General features: G+C 47.5%; 1 protein-coding gene across 1 annotated transcript in view; it reads left to right on the forward strand.

Moving 5' to 3' along the window:
* The window catches only part of RYR3 (ryanodine receptor 3), a 593,263-nt gene that overhangs the window by 528,300 nt on the left and 39,887 nt on the right, over positions 1–25,076 (forward strand). Inside the window, exons 92-95 of the mRNA XM_084844796.1 lie at positions 20,014–20,185; positions 20,464–20,550; positions 21,813–22,010; positions 24,046–24,176. Coding sequence (XP_084700922.1) covers positions 20,014–20,185; positions 20,464–20,550; positions 21,813–22,010; positions 24,046–24,176 — 588 coding nt within the window. The remainder of the gene's footprint in view (positions 1–20,013; positions 20,186–20,463; positions 20,551–21,812; positions 22,011–24,045; positions 24,177–25,076) is intronic.

Here is a 25,076-nt window from a genome sequence, read left to right on the forward strand (position 1 = left end):
TGCCAGTGTCTTTGCAGCCCCTTCCACAGGCTGTCCTCCTCCTGTCTCCACTGACTCTGCCTTTGGTACCACTGCAGCAAGTTTAGTAAAACTTTGTTTCAAACTCAACTGTCTATTCCAACTATGGCACCAATACCACAGCCTGCTACACAACCAACAGTGCAGCCACACTTGTCTGAAACAGAGGGATACGAACCTGACTCTGCTTCCAAGTCTTCAGGTCCACTGCTGCTCTCCTCACCAGATACGATGGTCAGTACCAATGATGCCATCCTTCTTTCTGAGGATTTGGGTCAGTTCGCCAACCAAATCCTCAGAATGGCACAGGCTCTCGGATCTGAGACACAACAAGCCATTCTGTCCATTGAGACCTGGTCTTTGCTGCCATAAATGCTGAATCGTATAAGTCAGTGGCTATTCCTTTGCTGCCTACCCTCAGCAAGACCATCAGATAATCATAGAGTGCCCCCTCCATGGTGCCACCAATATTGAAGCACCTGGAAGGTATGTACCACCTGCAGGACAATGCAGAGTACTTGTTCAAGCATCCGGCACCCAATTCCATGGTGCTCGAGGCAGCAAAAGGTGAAAAGGGCACATTCCTCTCCCACCAACAAAGAAGGGAGAAGGTTAGATCTGCTCGGCAGGAGACTTTACTCCTTCACTTCAGTCGCCCTTCGATGCCACACTTGGCGTCGGTCTTCTGCTCTTCCACAGGAGATAAGAACAAGAATAGAAGGCCTACCATTCGATGGGCAAGGCTTGTTCAATGCCAGGATGGGCAAGGCACTAGACACAGTACAGAAAGCTTGTGCTACCACCCGCCAAATGGGATTCCTCCCACAACAACAACAAGCAGCCTAGGCATTGTCATTGGTTCTAATCTCCGCCCCCTTGATACCAGCCCTACAACACCAGGCTAGGTCAGCAGCAATGGCCACAGTCAAGCCAACAAGGAAAGTCTTTCCAGCAATCCAAATTCCGCGATTACTGCAGAAAGCTGGATGGCAAGGGCAAACAGCGCCTTTGACTTGCTGCCTTTTTCTCTCCCAACCTACCAACAACCTCCCATTTTCGGGACATGCCTATCAAAATACCATCTGGCTTGGCAAGACAACAGACTCATGAGTCCTGACCATAGTCTGGAAAGGATCTTGGATCAAATTCGACTCCATGCCTCCACTCGGTACTGTGAAGGTGACCGCTCCATCCCTAGTCCTTCTTACCAAAGTACAAACCCTTCTCGACAAAGGAGCAATCCAGCTGATCCCACGCAACCAACTGGTAGACAGCTTTTATTCCAGGTACTTCATAGTACCAAAAAGACCAGGGAAAAGGGGGCAAATGTAGATTTTATCTGCTCCTTCTTAGCTGCTGTTCTCTTTTATCTCTTTTATCTTTTATATACTTTTATACTGTTGTATATTTTATATCATAACATTTTAATATGTGCCTGGGAGGACTACTGAGCAACTTAGGGGGTCGGGGAGGTACCACCATAACTGTGGTCGTGGGCAGGGGGAGGTATGACATTGGGGGATTAACAGGCCAGCTGAGGAGAAGAGGGCCTACACACCTTACAGCTGTCCCCTCTTCTGGTTCTTCCCCCAACTGATGATTCCTGGCAGCCTTACCAGTCTGCCCTCGGGCCTGTTGGTGCTGCTGCTGAATGCCAGGTTGGCCCAAAATAAAATCTCCCTCATCCATGATTTGATTGTGGATGAGGGGGCTGACCTGGTATGTATTACTGAGACCTGGGTGGGAGAACTGGGAGGGGTCACTCTCTCCCAGCTGTGCCCTCCTGGGTACTCAGTGCAGCACCAACACTGACTCGAGGGTTGGGGAGGGGGGGTTGCCGTGGTCTGTAGGAATTCAATCTCCCTCTCTAGGCTTCCTGCTCATTCGAGTGCAGATCTTAAATGTTTCTACCTTGTGTTGGGTACCCGGGACAGATTAAGGATTCTCTTGGTGTACCACCCACCCTGCTGCCCATCAGACTCCCTGCCTGAGCTGACGGAGGTGGTCTCAGACTTGGTATTGAGGACCTCTAGGATGATGGTCCTGGGGGATCTCAACTTCCATGCCGAGGCCGCTGTATCCGGGGCGGCTCAGGACTTCATGGCCACCATGGCAACCATGGGGCTGTCCCAACATGTCATCGGCCCAACACATGTAAAAGGACACACGCTTGATCTGGTTTTCTTGACAGGGCAGGAGAATGGTGATCTGAAAGTGAAGGAATTAACATCTGTCCCGTTGTCATGGTCAGATCACTTCCTGTTGAGGTTTAGACTCTTGGCAGCCTTCCCCCTCTGCAAGGCTGGGGAACATATTAAAATGGTCCGCCCCCAGAGGCAAATGGATTCCAATGGATTCCAGAGGGCTCTGGGGGATTTTCCTGCTGGTATGGCTGGTGCTCCTGTCGAAGCCCAGGTCGCTGTGTGGAATGCAGAGATGACTCGGGCGGTTGACATGATCGTGCCCAAGCGCCCTCTCTCTCTGAGCAGAGCCTGGCCAGCTCCTTGGTATACACCTGAGCTGAGGGCAATGAAGCAAGAGGGGAGACGGCTAGAACGCAGGTGGAGGAAAACTTGTGCTGAGTGTGACCGAACACAGGTAAGAGCTCACTATCGAGCCTACTCTGTGACGGTGAGGGTGGCAAAAAGACTGTTCTTTTCCACCAGCATTGCATCTTCTGAGTGTCATCCAGCGGAGCTTTTCTGAGTGGTTCACGGCCTGTTACATTCTGGGCCAGGGAAAGAGACGGTGGAACCCTCGGTGGCATGCTGTGATGAGTTTGCGTGGCACTTTGAAGATAAAGTTGCTCAGATTAGTCATGAATTGGACACCACGATTAATGCAGTTCCATTAGTAGAGGTGTTCAGAGCACGGTCTGGTCCAGTTTTATTGGATGAGTTTCAGTTACTGATAGGGATGTACGAATCCCTTACCTGGCTCCATGCAGGGGCATTCGTGGTGGGGGGGAGGCGCTCTGTCCCTCCCCCTGGAATCCTCCCTGGCTGGCTCCGCTCAGTGGCAGCTCCGCAGAGCCGCCGGCCGGGGCCTGTCCCGCTCCGCAGCGGCTCCGTGGAGCCGCCAGCCGGGGTCGGCCGCAGCCGGAGTTCTGGCCACGGCCTGGCTGCTGTGGCCGCAAATGGCGGCCATCGTAGCGGCCGCGATTTTCATCCTTGCAAGCAGCCATGATAGGCTATGTAAGTATTTGCCTAGCCTATGACGGCAAAGAGTAGGGACACAAGTGGTGGCCGCTACGCCATTTGCGCCCCTGCTTTTTGCTGTGATAGGCTACGTAAGTATTTATGTAGCCTATCACTGTAAAGGCAGCCACGCAAATGGCGGCCACTATGCCATTTACGTGGCTGCCTTTACCGTGATAGGCTACGTAAATAGTTATGTAGCCTATGATAGCTGCAAGGACGCAAATGGTGACTGCAGCAGCCTGGCCGCAGCTGGCCGGGAGACCAGCCGCCGCCGCTTCTGCCGCATCCGCCCCAGGTAAGTTTCCATCCCAGGGGGATTCCGCAGAGGGGCGGGGGAGAATCTGGCCTCACTGGAATCCGTGGTGGAATTCTCTGACATCCCTAGTTACTGAGGCCTGAGGATGCGGGCAAGGTGCTTGGCCAAGTCCGATTGACCACTTGTGTGCTTGACCCTTGCCCTTCACGTCTTATTAAATCAAACAAGGAGGGAATGTCCGGCTGGGTCCAGGAGGTTGTAAATTCCTCCTTGAGAGAGGGAGTGGTGCCTGCCGCTTTAAAAGAGGCAGTAATTAGACCACTCCTGAAAAAGCCTAACCTGGACCTGGAGAATGTTAACAATTATAGGCCAGTGGCCAACATCCCCTTCCTGGGCAAGGTGCTTGAGCGGGTGGTTGTAGGACAGCTCCAGGTGCTGTTGAATGAAATGGATTATCTAGATCCATTTCAATCGGGCTTCAGGCCTGGTTTTGGATAGGGATGTACGAAAGTCACTTACCTTTTCGCAGCTTTGATTCGCAGTGGGGGGCAGGCGCTCCGTCCCTCCCCCCAGAATCCTCCCTGGATTGGCTCTGCTCTGCGGCGGCTCCATGGAGCCGCCAGCCAGGGCCGTCCACAGCCGGAGTTCCGGCCTCGGCCAGCTGCTGCGGCTGCAAATGGCGGTCGCCGTAGAGGCCACCATTTGTGTCCTGCCAGGCTGCCGTGATAGGCTACGTAAATACTTATGTAGCCTATCATGGAAAGAGCAGCGGTGCAAACGGCGTAGCGGCCGCCGTTTGTGCCCCTGCTCTTTGCCGTGATAGGCTGTGTAAATACTTACGTAACCTATCACGGCAGCCTGGCAGGACGCAAATGGCAGCTGCCATTTGCAGCCACAGCAGCCGGCCAAGAGACCAGCTGCTGCCGCTGGAGCCGCCAGAACATCCTCCCCAGGTAAGCTTCGTCCCGGGGGGGATTCCGCGGGGTGGCGGGGGGTGGGAGGCTGTTCCGCCACGGGTTTTGGGGGGCCAAATGCCAGTGCATTCAGCCTCACTGAAATCTGTGGCAGAATTCTCCACCATCCCTAGTTTTGGAGCAGAAACTGCCTTGGTCGCCCTGTGGGATGACCTCTGCTGGGAGAGGAACGGGGGAGTGCGACCCTGTTGATTCTCCTGGACCTCTCAGCAGCTTTCTATACCATCGACCATGGTATCCTTCTGGATAGGTTGCCTGGGTTGGGAGTTGGAGGCACTGCATTACAGTGGTTCTGCTCCTACTTGGATGGCCGACTCCAGAAGGTGGTGCTGGGTGATTACTGCTCTGTGCCATGGCAATTGTGCCATGCGGTTCCACAGGGCTCTGTTTTATCCTCCATGGTGTTAACATCTACATGAAACCACTGGGGGAGGTTATCCGGAGGTGTGGGCTGAGGTGCCATCAATATGCGGATGACACCCAGCTCTACCTCTCTTTCTCATCAAAACCAGGTGAGGCAGTGGCTGTTCTGAATCAGTGCCTGGGCACGGTAACGGACCGGATGAGGGCCAGTGAACAAACTCAATCCAGACAAGATGGAGGTACTGTTAGTGGGTGGTTTGTCTGCCCAGCTAGGTGATATTCAACCTGTTGCACTCCCCCTAAAGGATCACGTTCGTAGTTTGGGGGTGCTCCTGGATCCAGAACTGTCACTTGAGGCACAGATGAACTCAGTGGCACGGAGCACTTTTTATCAGCTTAGGCTGGTATACCAACTACACCCTTATCTGGACAGAGATAGCCTAGCTACAGTTATCCATGCTCTGATAACTTCTTGTCTGGATTACTGCAATGCGTTATACGTGGGGCTGCCTTTGAAAATGGTCTGGAAAATTCAGCTGGTCCAAAATAGAGCAGCAAGATTGTTAACAGGGACTGGCCAGCGAGCTCATATTATGCCAGTACTCTTTCAGCTGCACTGGCTGCCAGTCCATTTCCGGGCCCAATTCAAAGTGCTGGTATTAACATTTAAAGCCCTTAACGGCTTGGGGCCAGGTTATCTGAAGGATCACCTCCTCCCATATGTGCCTGCCCGGACCTTAAGATCATCCTCAGCGGTTCTTCTCCGTGAGCCCCTGCCAAAGGAAGTGAGGCGGGTGGTTACTAGGAGGAGGGCCTTTTCTGCTGTGGTACCCTGCCTGTGGAATGAGCTCCCTAGCGAGGTTCGCCTGGCACCTACCTTGTATTCCTTTCTGCGCCAGGTGAAGACCTTTTTATTTTCCCAGGCATTTTTAGCATTTTAGCTTCTAGACTTTTAGCTTTGCTGTTTTAAATCTGTATTTTAAATTCCTGCACTGCTGCTACGTTTTATTGTGGTTGTGTTCTTATATTGTGCTTTTAATGTTCTATATTTTAAAAATTGTTTTATTGTGTGTTGTTTGGTTTTAATTTTTGTGAACTGCCCAGAGAGCTTTGGCTATTGGGCGGTATAGAAATGAAATAAATAAATAGGGATGGCAGGCCTCAACCGATTATGGATCCCTGGCAACTCAACAAAATCATCTTGCCCCCAAAATTCTGCATGGTTATCTGGTGTCTATTCTCCCCATCCTCTCCTGAGGAGACTGATTCACCTCTATCAATTTTAAAGATGCTTCCATATCACCATAGAGCAGTCTCATCAGCACTACCTGCACTTTGCCATCGGTATCAATGCCTACCAATTCAGAGTTCTACCCTTTGGCCCCACTACTGCTCCAAAGGTATTTACAAAGTGTATGGCAGTTGTGTGTGCCCATCTTTGGTTCCGGAGCGTAGAAGTTTACCTTTACATTGACAACTGGCTTTTGGTGGCCTCAACAAGGTCTCAGCTCTTACAGTCGATAGAGGTGACCTGCAATCTCCTCACAGGTCTAGGACTATATATCAACGTGGAAAAGTCTCATCTTATGCCTACCCAGAGCATAACGTTCATAAGGGCATTATTGGACTCCCAACTGGGATGGGCTTTCCTAGCTGACACCAAACTGAAAGTACTAGTTGCTTTTGCCTCAGACATGCTGGCAAGCAAATTTACTACAGCGTACAAGATCCAACACTTACTGGGGGTTTTGGTTGTCATTCGCTGTGCACAATTGTGGAGGGGACCCGCAACAGAACTGGTTTATCCACAATTTCAACAACAAGCTAGATGCTCGCCAAACCAGGCTTACACTCCTACTGACATCAAGGACTCCCTGCGATGGTGGTCGGTACCAACCAACTTGGACTGGGGGCTCCCAATTGGAAGTTCTTCCAACTGTCCCCATCTGTGGTGTTGACTACAGATGTATCCCTTTTGGGATGGGGAGCTAATTGTCAGACACTAACAGTGCATGGTTGGTGGTCCACCAGCAAAGTCACTCAACACATAAATCTTCTGGAGCTAAGGGCAGTGGACAAAGCACTTCATGCTTTCAAACTGGAGCTGACAAACAGGGACGTCCAGGTAACATTGGACAACACAACCGTGATTGTGTACCTGAACAAGCAAGGAGGTACCAGGTCACTTCCACTCTTAGCCCTTATGCTCAATATGGCTGAACCTAAACCTATCCGATGCACATACCATATCAGATAGGTTTAGTGGCAATTCATGTAGCAGGTGTGGGCAATGTTCTGGCCCGTCAGCTTAGTCAGACAATGCTGACCTCCCATGAATGGGAGATGGACAGATCTGTTCTGAGCAACCTCTTCAGGTGTTGGGGAATGCCAGAGGTCAACCTATTTGCCACTGTGAACAGTGCTGTCTGTCCCATTTGCACCAGAGCGAGACACGGTCCAGGCTCGTGGGGGGATGCCTTTGTTTTTCAATGGGAAGGAACTCCATTTTGTATCTTTCCTCCCCTCCCATGAATGACCAGAGTCCTGACAAAAATCACAATGGAAGATACTGACTGCATACTGATAACACCTTGGTTCACTCCTTTAATGTGGATGGCACAAGGTCAGTACTGATGGCTCCCATCAACTCCATCTCTCCTCACCAGGAAGAAGTGTCGGATTTGACAACCGGATCTGTCGACTCTCCGCATAACAGTGTGGAGGATCAGGTGACTGACAATTCTGCAGCCCCAGCTGGGGTGCAGAGAATATTAGACGCAACGCGTAAGCCTTCCATGTAGTACTCCTACTCAAGGAACTGCCTTTGTGATGTTTGCTCATCAGCAGTGTTTCCATCCAAGATGGTGCTACATGCACCAGAATCTCCAGTTCCCATCCCTTTTTGAGAAAGAACTCAGACTCTCCTCCCTCAGAGTTTACCTTTGTGCTGTTTCAGTGTTTCACTCTCCAGTTGAGGGATTTTCAGTCTTCTCACATCTGGCAGCAAAAAGATTTCTAAAAGGGATCAGGAATTTGGCACCTCCACTCCGCTTTGTGGTACCGAGCTGGAGACTTTCTGTTGTGCTAAAAGCACTTTCATTGAAGCCCTTTGGGCTGCTTGCCCGTGTGGACCTATGCATCCTTTCCTGGAAGGTGGCATTTCTAGTGGCAATAACATCTGCACGTCATGCCAGCGAGCTCTCTGTGCTCAGGGTAGAACAGCCATATCTCAGTTTTCATTGAGATAAAGGGGTGCTTCGACCTGATCCTGCTTTTCTACCCAAAGTTGTTTCAGAGTTTCATTCAGGATGTTGTTTTGCCTGCTTTCTTTGTCTCTCTGTCTATACTTTTGGATGTTTGATGTGCGCCTTGCCCTAGCTTTTTAGAAGGTGAGAAATGAACAATTTTCTTTGTCCTCTCGCCTCTTTGCCTGCTATGGCAGCAAGCAGAAGGGACAACCTCTGTCCACTCATCACCTTGCTTCATGGATCATTAAGACTGTTGAGCTGTTGTATGAGCTGTAGGGGTGCACGAAAGTCACTTACCTGGTCTCGCAGCTTTTCGCGGTGGGGGGGAGGCGCTTCACTGCTCTCCCCCCGAAGTTCAGGCCGGGGGGCGAGGCTTCCCGCCTCGCCCGGCTGAAATTCAGGCCGGGGGGGAGGCTTCCCGCCTTGCCCGGCCAAAATTCAGGCCGGGGAGGAGGCGCCTCGCCTCGCCTGGCCGCGAAATAAAAAGTAAAAAAAAAAAAAACGCCCCCGTGATAGGCTACGTGACGATTTACGTAGCCTATCACGGCTGACTTTGCAAATCTAGCCATGATAGGCTACGTTAATTGTCACGTAGCCTATCACGGGGGCGTTGGTTTTTTTTTAGTTTTATTGGAATGGCGGCGGCAGCAGCCGGTCGAAAGATCGGCTGCCGCCCCCGCCCCTGACGAAGACCCGACGAACCGCCGCCGGGACCCGCCGCCGGGAGGGACATTCGGGAAAGGTAAGTCCCGTCCCGGGGGGGGCAGGGGGGCGGAGAATTTCTCCCCGAAACTTCTTCGGGGGGCCGAACACGTTGGCGCTCAGCCCCCCGAAGTTTTGGGGAGAAATTCTCCGCCAACCCTAATGAGCTGGCTGGGCTTGAACTGTATGTCCCAGTTAGAGCTCATTCTATTCATGTGGTAGCAACATCTGTTGCATTCAACAGAGGGGTCTCCATCCCTGAACTGTGCTGTTCAGCCACCTAGTCAACACCACCCACCTTTGTGAAGTGCTACAAATTGGACACTCAGGCAAGAGCTGACTGTGCCTTTGGTCGTGCTGTCCTATCCTCTGTTTTTTAGTATGACACCCACCCACCTCCATTTTAACTTAGCTTGCTAATAGCCCATATATGTGATTCACAGAGACCACGAAGAAGACAGGTTGCTACCTGTAACTGTAGTTCTTCGAGTAGTCATCTGTGCATTCACACAACTCACCCACCATCCCCACTTCGGTGTCATACTCGAGTTTGATGTTGGATAATTAAACAATCCTGGAAAGCCCCCTTCACTGTGCCATCAATATTTAAATGCCTGGAGGGTATGTACCACCTGCAAGAGGCCAATACTGAGTATGTGTTCAAACATCCAGCCCCAAATTTGATGGTCATCGAAGCTGGGACAGAAATGGCCTTGGTCACTTTGGTGGATGATATGAGGAGGGCTTTGGATAGGGGTGAATGCTCCTTCCTTGTTTTCCTCGACGTCTCAGCGGCTTTTGATACTGTTGACCATGGTAGCCTCCTGGACCACCTGGAGAGCTTGGGCATTGGAGACATCATATTACAGTGGTTCCAGTTCTTCCTCTCCGGCAGGTGCCAGAGGGTAGCACTGGGAGAGGAGGTGTCGGACCCATGGCCGCTCACTTGTGGGATGCCACAGGGTTCCATCCTCTCCCCGATGCTATTTAACATCTATGTGAAGCCGCTGGGGGCTATCATCAGGAGGTTTGGGGTGCGGTGTCGTCAATATGTGGATGACACACAGCTCTACCTCTCATTCAAATCTTCACCAGGGTTGGCCGTAGAACCCCTTTCTAAATGTCTGGAGATGGTGAGTGGCTGGATGGGGAGGAATAAGCTGAAGCTGAACCCTGACAAGACCGAGGTACTTTTGGTGGGAGACAAGAGAAGGTTGGGGGATGTTGACCTGGTGTACGGCTACCTTTGAAAGACCAGGTCCATGGCCTGGGGGGCATTTTAGACTCCCAGCTGTCCATGGAGGCTCAGGTGTCAACTGTGAGCCAGACAGCATTGTCCCAACTCCATCTGATATGGCAGCTGCGCCCCTACCTTCTCAACCATCTGCTCCCATCAGTAGTACATGCCCTGGTCTCCTCTCGTCTAGACTACTGTAATGCTCTCCATGTGGGGTTACCCTTGAAGACAATTCAGAAGCTGCAGCTGGTGCAGAATGTGGTAGCTCACCTGATTAAAGGCAGCTGCCGGCGTGATCACATCACTCTGGCGCTGAAGGAGTTGCAATGGTTACCAGTTGTTTTCCGGGCCAAATTCAAGGTGTTGGTTTGACCTTTAAAACTCTATATGGTTCCAGCCCAGCCTGTCTCAAGGACTGCCTCCAGCAACACCAGACAGGCCACTCAATAAGATCAGCCTCGGATGGCCTTCTCTCTGTCCCATCAGCCAGGACAGCTAGGCTGGTGAGGACGAGGGAAAGAGCCTTCTCTGTGGTGGCCGCCACTCTGTGGAACTACCTCCCTAGGGAACTCCACCATGCCCCCTCTTTAATGAGCTTCCACCACGCACTGAAAACTTGGTTATTCAGTCAGGCATTTGGGGTGGGTTAGGGTATTTTTAGACAATGTTTTAATGTATAATTTTACTGTTTTCAATTGTACCATTGTACATCACCCAGAGTGGCCGGATGACCAGCCAGATGGGCAGTTAAGATATTTAATTAATTAATAAGCTGCACAGGGCCCGCATGGTGCACTCCTCTCCAGCTGACAAGGAGGACAGACACCTGGACTTACTCAGGAGACTATATTCCTGTGCAGTGATGAGCCTTAAAATATCGAATTACCAGGTGGCAATGTCAGGGTACCAGTTACTGCTATGGGACAAAGTGGGTCATCTTCTTAAGCATCTTCTGGACGACGAGAAGGAACTAGGTCATGTCTTCCAATGGGAGAGCTTGAAGCTGTCCAGACAGCAAATAAATACATTGAGCCACTATGCTGATTGTGTCTCAAAGGTGCTAGTTGGATCTGTAGCCCTATGTCACCATGCCTGGTTGAGGTCGTCCAGTCTTCCACAGGAAACCAGAAACCATATGGAAGACTTACCCTTTGGCAGGCAAGGCTTGTTCAATACAAAAAATGACAATGCGCTCAACTTGATACAGAAGGCCTGTACCATGGCGTGCCATATGGGTTTTATGGCGCAGCAACTTCCCAGGCAATGTTGCTGGTTTCAGTCATCTGCCACTCAGTACCAACTTCAGCATAACATCAACAACAGTGGACACAGGCAGGTCAGTCAGGGAAATCATTCCCAACTTCAAAATTCTGCAATTATTGCAGGAAACCTGACAGCAGAACTAAGCAGTGCCTTTGACTCACTTCCTGCTCACCTTCCTCACCTTGTGGCCCAAACACCCATTTTTGGACTGCGCCTTTCTGCTTACAATCCAGCGTGGCGCAACATCATATCAGACTCCTGGGTCCTTGCGATAGTCCAGAGGGGCTACTGGATTGAGTTCGATACCCTCTTTCCCCTTGGTAGAGTGCTGGTGCACTGTCCCTGGTCCTCCATACTGAAGTTCAGTCCCTCCTTGAGAAAGGGGCAATCAAGCCTGTCCCTTCAACTCAACTTCAGGACGGGTTTTACTCAAGGTACTTCGTGGTACCGAAGAAGGATGAAGGGCTTCGGCCAAGCATGTACCTTCAACAACTGAACTGGTTCATCTCACCCAGAAAGTTCCGCGTGGTTTCTCTGGAATCTATCCTGCTACTCCTCTCTTGAGATTGGTTCACTCTGAAGACCTCAAAGATGCCTACTTCCACATTGCCATAGAGGAATCACACCAACGCTACCTCCCCTTTGCCATCAGTACCAACGCCCAGCAGTTCTGGGTGCTACCCTTCGGTCTTACCACCACCCCAAGGGTATTCACCAAGTGCATGGCAGTAGTCTGCTCCCACCTACAATTGCAAGGCATAGAGGCCTACCCATACCTAGACAATTGGCTGTTGGTGGTGTCAACGAAAGATTAACTTCTTCATCGATACTTGCAATCCCTTTAGGAGCTTGGACTCTATATCAATGCAGAGAAATCACATCTTGTACCGGCACAATGGATCCAATTCATCGGGGCATTATTGAATTCCTAACTAGGCGGCATCTTCTTACCCAACACTAGGGTAAAGGCACTGACTTCTTTGGCATCAGAACTGCAGATGAGCAGATCTACCATGGTGCTCAAAGTCCAACATCTCTTGGGTTTCATGGTTGTGATGACAGCTGTTGTCTGCCATGCTCAGCTGCATATGAGACAACTCCAACACTGCTTATACACAACTTGGTATCAATCGGGACACCTGGTGAATCAGACTTTGTCTGCCTCCAGATGTCAAAGACTCTCTCTGGTGGTGGTTGACACCAAGCAATCTAACCCAGAGCATGCTGTTCCTTCAACCTTCACCATCCAGGGTGGTGACTATGGATGTGTCACTCTCTGGATGGGGAGCTCACTGGGCCTCATGGTCCATGGACGATGGGCGGCCAACAAAATCACACAATACATCCACTTTCTGGAGTTAAGAGCAGTGGACAAAGTGCTTCAAGCATTCGAACTGGATCTGGTGGGCGGACTGGTCCAGGTCACTTCGGACAACATGACTGTTGTTGAGTATTTGAAGAAGCAGGGAGGTACCAGATCTGTCCCATTGCTCAACCTTACTCTCCAGATCTTCCACTAGTGCATAGCCCATTGAATTGGACTTGTGGCAGTACATGTGGCTGGTGTTAACAATGTCCTGGCCGATCAGCCAGATTATGCTGACCTCCCACAAGTGGGAGTTGGACAGATCGGTTCTGAACAGCCTCTTCCTGCTTTGGGGGATGCGAGAAATCAATCTTTTTGCCACAAGGGAAAATGCATTTTGCAGAACATTCTGCAGCAGAGCAGGACAAAGCTCAGGATCGATGGGTGACACCTTTGTTTTTCAGTGGATGGAGGTGTTGTTCTACCTGTTTCCCCCCTTTCCACTGATAACCAAGGTCCTAGTGAAGATTGCGGTGGACAGCAGTCATAGTAATACTGTGGTGGCCATGCCAGCCTTGGTTCGCCCCGCTGCTCAAAATGGCAAAGGGCCAATACTAGGGATGTATGAAATGACTTACCTGTTTCGTTTCGTACATCCGCTGTTGTGGGGGAGGCGCTCCATCCCTCCCCCCAAAATCCTCGACAGGCGGCTCCACTCTGTGGCAACTCCATGGAGCCGCTAGCCGGGGCAGCCCACAGCAACATCCGTCTGCTGCTGGGCTGCGCAGGGACACAAATGGCGGCTGCCGTAGCCACCACCATTTGCGTTACCTTTTTTTTTTTTTTTGCCGTGATAGGCTACGTAAATATTTACGTAGCCTATCACCGCCTCCACAGGGACGCAAATGGGTCCCTGCATTAGCTGTGATAGGCTACGTAAGTATTTATGTAGCCTATCATGGCTAAAATGGTGAAGCGAATGGCGGCCGCAGACGTGGCCGCCATTTGCAGAGCAGTGCGAACGGCAGCAGGTGAGTGCTCCGTTTCGCGTGCTTTCGCAGGGTGGGGGGGCGGGGGGCTTCATTCTGCCACGGGTTTCAGGGAGCCAAATGCACTGGCATTTGGCCTCACCGAGATCTGTGGCGGAATTCTCTGCCATCCCTAGTCAGTACTGACTGCTCCCATTGTATCCATCTCTCCTCAAGAGAGAAAACTGAATCCAACACCCAGACCTGACAGCTCTCCACATAACAGCATGGAGGATTGGGTGACGTATGCTACTTGAGCTCCGGCAGCAATCCAGAGGATTCCGGATGCTGCCCGTATACTAGGAATGTCGTGGGTGCCAGACTGGGTCTGGGAATCCGTTGGGCTCCCTCCACCCATGACCCCTAGACTGTGCCCGCTGAGATGCTGTCCTTGCTCACCCCCCACTTGTGCCCGCTCATGCCCTCCCAGACTCACTGCGATCCCATCCTGTGAGCATGCACCATTTTCCCGCCTTTGATTTCTACGTAAAAAAGGAAGTTAAAAAATGCACATATTTAAATATGCACAGTTTGGGGCCGGGAAAGCATAACATGCACAATATTAGAGGTAGAATTCCTCTAATATTGTGCTTATTAAGCTTTCCTGGCCCCAAACTGCACATATTTAAATATGTGCACTTTTTAAACATCCTTTTTAACATAGAAATCAAAGGCGGGAAAATGGCGGGTGCTCACTGGACAGGATCACGGTGAGCCCAGTGAACTCACCAAGCTTGTGGGCAGCCTGAGCGCAGGTCTGGGGTGTGTGCATGCAAGCAGGGGCACTGCTTCAGCGGGCACCTAGAGAAATCGAGCTGGGGTGAGTTCTCGCATCTACACAGCGTTCCTTACTCAAGGAAATTGACTACTTTTTCTGCTTTTGCTCATGAACAAGGTTTTCACTCACATTGGTGCTCTTTGCACCAAATTCTCATTTCTCCTATCCCTTATTGAGAAGGGACTCAAACTGTTGTCTCTTAGACTTTACCTCTCTACTATTTCTGTATTTCACCCTCCTATTGAGGGATTTTCCGTGTTCTCGCATCTGACAGTGAAAAGATTCCTGAAGGGGATCAGGAATATAGCACCACCAGTCTGCTCTACAGTACCATAGGCTGGAGCCTTTCTCTGGTGCTTAAGGCACTTTTGTCAAAGCCTTTTGAACTGCTGGCAACTACAGACCTACGCCTCCTCCTGTAGAAGGTGTCATTTCTGGCGGCCATTACATCTGCATGCTGTGCTAGTGAGCTCTGTGCACCAGTCTTATCTCACCTTTCATTGAGATAAAGTAGTTCCCTGCCCTTTTACCTTAAGAAGTGTCTGAATTTCATTTAAATCAGGACATGGTTTTGCCTGCTTTTTTTGGTTCTCCTTCTACATCTTTGGAGTTGACTCTGCATACGCTCAACGTTCGCCATGCCCTGGCCTTTTATAAGTCAAGGACTGAACAGTTTCAACTGTCACCCCACCTCTTTGTCTGCTATGGTGGCAAATGCAAGGGCTGACCTCTCTTGACTCAGTGCTTCACATCTTGGGTCATTAAGACTATCCAGCTGTAATATGAGCTTGCTGGGCTCAAACTGACTGCCCCACTCCAAGCTCACTCTACTTGTGCGGTAGTGACATTGGTTGCATTCGACAGGGGGGGTTGCCTTTCCTGAACTGTGCCGTGCTTAGGGATGTTGGGGAATTCCGCCACGGACTCCAGTGAGGCCGGATTCTTTAGAATCTGGCCCCCTGGAGTCCGTGGCGGAACAGACTACCCCCCACCGCCCCCTGAAATCCCCCCGGAACAGACCTACTACCTGGCAGCAGCGGCAGCTCCGGGTTGTCTTCCAGCCGCTGCCATGCTGCGGCTGCAAATGGCGGCTGCTACGCCAGCCGCCATTTGCGTCGCTGCCAAGCCGTGATAGGCTACATAAGTATCTACATAGCCTATCACAGCAAAAGGCAGAGATGCAAATGGCGGCCGCTACACCATTTGCATCCTTGTCTTTTGCCGTGATAGGCTACATAGATACTTACGTTGCCTATGATGGCAAAGAGCAGGGACGCAAATGGCGCAGCCCGGCTGCGGAACAAAGACAACAGACCTGGACTGGCCGCCGCCAGGTAGGGTCCATCCCAACTGGCCTTCGCAGGGTAAAACAATAAAGGCCAGATGAGCCATCAGATAAGTGAATGAGAGGCCTCATTCCAGACTGCAACTATGCATGAAAAACAAGCTTAGAAGACAGGATGATTTCAAGGAAATATGTTTGTGTCAAAAACATACCTATAACATGTCAAAGAATGCTAAAATGTTTAGATAAGTATGTTGGTATGGACATTCATCTCGATAAGAAGCTTCAAAATTAGATAATCTTATTTAGACATATGAAGATTTAAAGGAGAAAGTTTATCTTTGGTATCTTGAATAAGAAATATAAACTGTAGTAAAAATAGTTTGGACATACTTTATAGAATCCAAAAAGTATGCAATAGAGACTCAGAACATGCAACAATGGAAACCATCCTTTAGGACCAGCTTTCCTTAACATGTTGCCTGTAGAATCAAATTGGTAAGCTTGATATTTATTATGACTGGGCACTAGCAAACATACTAGTCTCTGTTTAGAATCCTTGTTTAAGAATGATGTTAGATGTTTCATGTGTTTGAATTTAGGCATGCATAAGCTCTTCTATTTAGTACTGTTATGCTAATACTTTGTACTAAAAGGACAAAACTTGTCTGAGAGAGTGTTTCTTAAGAAATAGAATTCTCTATCTCCCATATCAAAAGTAAAGTCTTGAGCTTACTCTTAGATGGTATCTGGTTTTAGGAGAAATCTGACTATATACATAGTAAACAGGTAATCAGTGGTTGCCAACATACTGACAATATAGTTTGAGAGAATCTCTGAACCAGGGCATACGCCACAGTATGCCTTGACACAACCCACCTGTTGTCCCCTCTGGTGTCATACTTGAGTTTGATGTTGGGTGCCGAAGGTATTCTTTTGTAAATTTCTCTTGGTTACGAGGCTGCAACATTGGTCTCAAAGAAATGAGGGAATAAGCAGGAACATGCTAGGGACATGCGCACTGGGACAGTGGGGGAGGGGTTCCCACCAAAACTTCCTCAGCTATAGAAGCTTCCCAAATCGAGGCTCCACACAGGCACAGAACCCATATGTGTGAATGCATAGATGACCACTTGAAGAACTAGTTACAGGTAGCAACCTGTCTTTCTTTATTAAAACGAGGTACCCAGCATGGACTCCCACCCTTGCAGTGGAAATCCAAATTCTCCGCAAGTGTGGGACAGCTGGAACAAGCCCATATTTGGCCGTAAAGCAGAACATTCCTAATGGATGCCCTGCCTCACTGCCTGTCTCAGCCAAATGCACAGGAATGTACTAGCCAAGGAAGCTATGGACCTTCCAGGAACAGAAAACAGACCAGCCTGGGTAAGTGGGGCAGCCGGTGCACTGCACTTGTTAAAGAATAAGGTGGAGATACACTGCCACTTGGAATAATTGTTATAATTATACATAGGTGAATGAACTTCAGGCAGACCTTAATCACATTTTGAATTTGTCTAGCAAATCTAGAACAGTACAGTTTTCTTATTTAGCTATAAAAGCCTTCCCCAAAGTCCTAAAGCAGCCTTCTCCAACCTGCTGCTTCTGGATGTTTTGGACTACAACTCTCAGCATTCTTGACTACAACTCTCAGCATTCTTTGGCTGTGCTGGATCAGGCTGATGAGGGTTGGAATCCAGCACAGCTCTGGAGGGCACCAGGTTGGGGAAGGCTGCCCTAAAGTAACATACAACCTTCTTTTTAAAAAAATGGGTTACAATTGAGACAAAAATGGGGTTACAATCTTCCTGAATACTGAAATGTTCATTGCCATGATTGGAAGTATTCAGTACCAAAGTTTCAACAGCAAGGAGAGGATAAGATCTGACCAGTTTGTGCCTAAGTTTAACAAGTAATGTTTTTTATATATATTTATTCATTCTTGCTGATCATCATCAGTGTTTATGGTCTAAAAATCAGACAGTTCCACAGTGTTATTTTTCTTGCTGCACTTACAGAAATTCCTGTTCCCTTTATAATTATAGTAGGGATGTACGAAACCACCCTTACCTGGCTCCACGGGGTTCCGCTGGGGGGGGAGGCGCTCCATCCCTCCCCCCGGAATCCTCGCCGGGGGAGAGGCGCTCTGCGCCTCTCCCTTAGAATCCTGGCCGGCCAGCTTCGCTCCGTGGGGATTCCACGGAGCCACCGGCCGGCTCTGCCAGCAGCTGGACATCCGGCCGCTGGCTAGCAGGGACGCAAATGGCGGCGGCCGTAGTCGCTGCCATTTGCATCCCTGTATTCAGTCGTGACAGGCTACGTAAAGACTTACGTAGCCTATCACGTCTGGGTTAAAAAAAAAAAACGCGTACGCAAATGGCAGCGGCTACGGCCGCCGCCATTTGCATTCCTTATTTTTGGCCGTCTTAGTCTACATAAATATTTACATAGACTAAGCAAAACTAAGGGGGAACACAAATAGCGTAGCGGACGCTATTTGCATTCCCCTTTATTTTCACTGTCAGTCTACATAAATATTTATGTAGACTAAGACGGCGAAAATGGGGAACGCAAATAGCGTCCGCTACGCTATTTGCGTTCCCTCTTAGTTTCGCCGTCTTAGTCTACATTAATATTTACGTAGACTAAGACAACCATAAATAGGGAATGCAAATGGTGGCGGCTGTAGCCGCCGCCATTTGCGTACGCTTTTTTTTTTTTTAACCCAGACGTGATAGGCTACGTAAGTCTTTACGTAGCCTATCACGAATGGGGGGGGAGACTGCAAATGGCGGCGGCAGCCAGTCGGAAGACAAGCTGCCTCTGCCGAAGCCGCCGCTGGAGCCGCCGCCATCCGGAACATCCGCCCCAGGTCAGTCTCGTCCCAGAGTTGATCCGCGGGGGGCGGGGGGGTGGCAGGCCATTCCGCCACGGAGTTCGGGGGGGCTGAATGCACTGGCATTCGGCCTCACCAAGATCTGTGGCGGAATTCTCTGACATCCCTAAATTATAGCCTCTTGAATTGTGGAACATAGAACAAGGGGATAGCAGTGTACTGGAAGGCACCCTCATATGCTGTCAACATCTGATTGTCTTTTAGTATGGCTGGCTGGTAAATGCTGGGAGTTGTAGGACTTTTTTCTGTCTAAACATGCATAGGATTGTGCCCTTAAGGTTTCAAGATTTCCGAGAGAGAAAAAATTAACAACCATCAACAAATATTGCTCACTCCCATACTTCTGGGTAAGCTAGACACTTTGGATAGGGAGCTTTATCCTTTATAATGTAAAAGAAATTTTCAGAGCTATGGCCTTGAATAATCAATGTTGTACTTACATTTGACTTTAAACTCATGAGTAATTCCTGGAATTGAGTTCAGAGTATGGCCCTTAGCACTCAAAGAAGAGTAAGGAAGAGCAAGAGGTCAATTCTGGAGGAGGAACTGGGTAAAATGTAACCTGGAGTGCCAGCTGTTTTCAGACTGAAACAAACAAATCCTAGAGCTGTTGTATAAAACACATGAAATCGCTTTCTGATAGGCTTATGAAATTAAGGTTGTTGAAATCACCAACTCCCTAATATCAGCCCACTTTTTCACTGTATAGCAATAATTAATAGCTTGCTAACCTTCTCCTTTACATTGAAATGGAGATGTTTTAGTGGTGATTCCAGGTGAATTAAACCTGGTATTACATTATAGGAGCATTCAACTCAACATGTTATGGACATCACATAGACTGCATTAAATTGCTCCATATAGCAATTCTTACCATGTTGTGAGCCGCTCAAGTGCACAGTCAGTATGGTGAGAAATTCGTTTCAGTTAGTTTTTGACCAGGATTTATCCCTCTCGGAGTCGGAACTGAAGACAGACTCGAACGCAATCTGCAGTCAGTATTCCATACATTCCAGAGTTTGCAGTGCAATTTGCACAACAAAAATGTGCTCAGTAAATGCATGCATTTGAAAAAATATGCAGAAACATGCTTTAGTCAATGGGAGAAAAATTCATACATTTCAAAAATGCACAAAATTGATATGTACCGGGGGGGGGGGGGGATTTCTTGTTAAGTCAGCACCAATTCAGACCCCATCAGTGTATATGTGAGGTTAGGATTTTATTGCATCACCTTTCACAAAGTTGAGACTCATTTGCCATTTTTTTGCCACTCACCCAATTTAGAAAGATCGTTTTGGAATGCCATGTGCATAGCACTGATCACACATGATATTTTCTTTGTGTGTATTTGGCCTCTAATTGTCAGAATTAAGCTCTTACTGTTAGACTGCCCATGTCTTACTTGTGGGCAGTCTGTGAATTAGACCCTTTTAATAGCTGATGTCTTTTCCTGTAGCATGGAAGATGGTGAGAAACAAGATAAAATAAAGGATGATGTGTATTCCCAACCTTTGGAAGTTGAAGGACCCAGGAAAAGGAAACGAAGGCATGGGCAAAAAATAGAGAAACCTGATGCAGTTATGGCTAACTTTTTTAAAGTACTGGAAGTTTATCAGACAAAAATGCTGGTATGTTTTCCTTCTTTCTCATGTTTTGCCAGCGATTTTAACAAAATCAAACAAGAACATTTTTTTTTTTTTTTGCATCTTGAAGTAAAAACTAAATTATACTGGGGCTTTTGCAAACAGGTCTGTAATAGGGAAAGAAAAGTCTGAAATGAAACTTAATTGATGTTATACTATCTGCAATTTGAAGCATTATTTTGATTTCTTTTTCTTAATCTGCTTGTTTTCCCTTGAGTTCTGATTCTTGCTTTAGGAACTGATAACATTCTTTGCATTTTCAGCACTATTTGGCCAGAAATTTCTACAATTTAAGATTTCTTGCACTTTTTGTTGCCTTCGCCATCAACTTCATTCTGCTCTTCTACAAGGTAATGTCATTGAAAATCAAGGCGTCTGTCAAGAATGGATATAGAGAGACATTTGTTATCATGAAAAATTAGACAACTATTCAAGTAAACAACATCAGCTAATTAAAATAAATACTACCACTGTAAAAATCATAGGTTGAAACCAGACTTGCCCTTCCATGAACGGAAGGACTCCTTCCATTTGCAGAGAGAACTAGTATCCAGTGGAGACTCCTGTATGGAGGAAGAGGGAGGCAATTCTTTCCCCCTGCAGCCCCAGCACCACCTTCCAAGCTGTTCCAGTGTGTCCGCCAACCTTCCAGAACATTGTGTGAAGTGTTGCTGGGGACCACAAGGAGGAGGAGGAATTGGAGAAAATCACCACACAGCCCCCTTCCTTCAGCACCAGTAGAACTCTGTTGAGCGCAAGTCTGGATCCAGCCTCATGAGTTCTTTATCCAATTAAACTTTCAAAGAGCGCAAAATGTATGTTCAGTTTGAACAGTGATAATAAAGCATTGGTTTCACAGTTATTTTTTGTTTATATTCCAGTTCTTAAGCATTGTAATATTTAGCCACAGAGAGTGTTCAAAGTGCTTCACATACATGAACTTTGTTGTAATTCTTACAGCAACATGGTAAGGTATGTCAATATTATTGCCCCTGCAATGAAGTCAGTTGAGATTGGCTTGCCGAAGACCTCCTAGTGAGTTCATGGCAGATGCGAGATTTGAACTGATTCATAGCTCAGTCTCTTAGCCACTGCACAACACCAGGACAATATTGCAGTGTGCAGCATAGCACATTTGCAAAATGAATACTTGCATCAAGCCAAACAGTTACCATCCTGAGATGCTTAGATTCCATCCCCACCACCTCCATAAATAATATCTCCATCCTAAACACATTTTCCTGATTTAGCTAGGGCTATGCAAAAGCTTTTATATGCATATCTCTACTAGTTGAACGAGGATATATGCATGCCTATGTGTCCCACATGCATCATGCTTCCACGGATCCAAGAAGTATCAGAGCTTGAGGCTGTGAGGAGTGCTGACAAATATGTAAAGGCTACAGGTACTGGAGTTTGAATTGCTTCTTTGTTTCAGGCCTTCAAAAGGATAGGTGTTTATTCTCTAGGATAGTCTTTCTCTCATATGTAAATACATTTATGAAAAAAAGTGTATAAAATGTTAGAAAAATGGTTCCATAGGGCTGTTTTTATAAGTTGTATTTGAAACATCTGTGCACACAAACTGTGTGTGTATTTGTATCAATTTCAGGTGACAGAAGAGCCGTTTGAAGAAATGGAAGAAGATTCTGATTTATGGCATTCTTTAGATGAGGATGAGGATGAAGAAGGAGTTGTATTCTTTGTATTACAAGAGAGTACAGGTTACATGGCACCAACGCTCAGAGCTCTAGCTGTTATTCATACAATCATTTCTTTTGTATGTGTCATTGGATATTATTGTTTAAAGGTTAGCAATTTCATTTTAACCCATAATTACCCAGTAATAAGAATCTGATTTTTCCACAGCTTGTATCTAATAGGCTTTCTCTGGCTATTGTTTTATTGATTCTACGGGTTGCTTTTTATCAGCTCTTGTTTTAATTTTATGTTCCTCAATACATTTTATATTATTATTATGTGGATTTGTGTTGCTAGATGTCTTGGCAACCCTGTGCAGATAGGTGAGATATAAATTCAATAAATATTGTTTTCAGGTCTATATACTGACTACTTGTCAGGACCAGAAAACAAGCTCGGAGTTGTCATTATCAAATTTATTAGTCAAATGACCATAATAAACAAAACAAAACAAAGAGCCATGTTCAGAGCACAAGTACAGTTTATTTTCCCACCATTAGAGATCTGGCAATTATAGCAATGTTCAAAAATATAGCAACCCTTAATGTTACCATGGCATTACAGCTATCCAAACAAAAAGCAAGCAGAAATCCTTCACAGTTTCTAGGAAATAACACGAAAATAGAAGGCAGCAATTGTTCTTTAGCCCTTTATAGAAACCAGAGTAGAACAGCACATGAGAAATAGTCTCAATCTCACCAGAGTTGCAGGGGCATAATCTTAGGCCAGTCCTTAGGAATCCCAATTGAACCAACTAAGTATCAAGAGCAAGACCACAAACACATAACACATAAAGGGCTAAGGTAGACCTTGTTAAAAAAAAAAAAGTCCTTTATATTCCTTCCTGCCCAGGAAGAGCCAGTGGCCAGCCTGGGTGGGTGGACCCAGGCCAGATCTGGAAGTTTCTTCCCTGAAAGGCTGCAGTCACATGGCTCGCAACATAGGAAGCTGTCAGCAGATCCTGTCACTATTCTCAAAAACGTGATATCCTTTATGAGTTTAATGGAAGAATAGGTTGTAATCTTGGGGTCAATGCACAACCCAGGCATATGCATTATGTGTAGGGATGGGCGGAACCCTTACATTTTGTTCCAGGGGGGTTCCGCATGAGGGGAGGTGATCTGTCCCACCCCTGGAATCCTCTTTGGCCAGCGCCACTCCGCAGCAATTCCGCAGAGCCGGCTGCCGGCTCTGTATCGCCAGCGATACGGGCGGCTGCCATTGCTGTGCCATATCGGGCTGACTCCGGATGCAAATGGTGTCCACTATGCCATTTGCGGCCATAAAGCCCTTAGTTTAAGCTAAATGCAGCCATTTACAGCTGCATTTAGCTTAATCTGAGAGCTTTATGGCTGCAAATGGTGTAGTGGACGCCATTTGCATCCGGAGTCAGCCTCAGTCAGCGATATGGCACAGCAATGGTGGCTGTATCGCTGGTGATCTGGAGCCACCAGCAGGGAGGATCCGGCAGGGGAGAATTCCACAGGGAGGCAGAGGTAAGGGATCCTTTCCACCATGGACTCTGGATTCTTTTGAATCCGGCCTCACTGGGGTCCGTGGTGGAATTCTCCGACATTCCTAATTATGTGTGGAAAAAGCTTTGGGCTTGTGCTTCTTCCTAACATGAGACTTAGCTGCATAAATGTCTATCCAAGTATGCCTCTTTCATGGGATCCCTGTTCCTTCTTTGGAGTAAAGGTTGCATATAATCACAGCCTATTTGCATAGACCTTTATGCATATAGGTCCCAATTCACATTAAATATTGTATGGGTGATGAGAAAAGACATCCAAGCTCCACGTTTGTACCCACACCATACCATTTATATAACTTGTATGCCAGGAGTGTTTATTAAGATATGGAAATGGGATGTGTATTCATTACCCAGTTTAATTTATTCTAGGTGAAGAGTTCTTCCATTGTTGAAGATGCTGTTGTTTACCATAGTACAAACTGTCCAAATCAAATAGCATATATCTATCACATATAGTCAGTTGCAATTTCAGCATTGCTTCGAAAAGTGGATTTAGTAATACTGTAAAATGTTATATTCAGAACCATTTCCAAAACATTTGAAAACATTTAGCTTAATGTGGAGATTCTAAATCATTTTTTGAAAAACCTATACATATTTTTTGCAAAAGGTTCCCCTGGTTGTATTCAAGCGGGAAAAGGACATTGCAAGGAAACTGGAATTTGATGGTCTATACATTACTGAACAGCCCTCTGAAGATGACATTAAAGGACAATGGGATCGTCTGGTCATAAACACTCTGTAAGTACCACATTTTGCACTGAGGTATTCCGGTAGGACTTCACTAATGGTGCCTTGGTGCTCTACCCAAAATAATTGTTTGTTAGTTACTTTCCCCATCATAAATATATAGTAGCCCAATTCAGATGTCCTGTACCTGAATAGCACAAACGCTTGACAAGAGGGAGCGCTCCAGCTCCGCCCCTCTACATTGTTGCATTGGTCTCCCTCTCCTCATGGAGGGTGACTGTCCAAAGAGGAAAGCCTCCTGTATCCGCAGAGGCTCTCCACACAGCCAGAATGCTGAAAAATCCGATAAGGCAGCTTCATATATTTGTATCTTCACTAGATGCATGGCCATTGCCATAGTTACAAGTCTTGTGATTTCTGTGCCACTGGATTTTTCAGGAATGGAAATTACATGGGGTGCCTGGAATAACTGACCAGGAAGCTGGAAGACATGGGATTCTGGTTTTGCCCACCTAGAAAAAGATGGTACTCTTAAATACTCATCGGTATTTTCATCACTTGGCTATCTTCCTGGGAAAGGATAATAGAATGATTCATAGCAAGTTTCCAGTCTAAACTATCTTTAAGTAGACAGTCTACCTGTTTCTGATACAACCTTTTAATAGATCAGTCAGGTCCATCTTTGTTTCTTGGTCTAATTTTCCTTTGATTCTTCATCATATATTAAACATTACAGATCTTTCTATGTTACCTAGTCACTGCTTCTGAGAGTTTCTTCCAGTGTTTCAGTATGCTTCCTGGGAAGATGGGAGTGACCTCTTTCCTAGGATGTACCAATACTAGGGTTGTATTCAGAATCTGTCTTCTGTGAGCAGAGGGCCGCTGCTCACAGAAGGTGCCTTCACCTGATGGGGGGGTGGCTCCCTGAACCACAGTTCACCCTATTCAGCA

The sequence above is a fragment of the Heloderma suspectum genome, chromosome 1, assembly GCF_057233095.1.
Source record: "Heloderma suspectum isolate Gila_16-S chromosome 1, 16-S_ref, whole genome shotgun sequence".
NCBI classification, from domain to species: Eukaryota; Metazoa; Chordata; class Lepidosauria; order Squamata; family Helodermatidae; genus Heloderma; species Heloderma suspectum.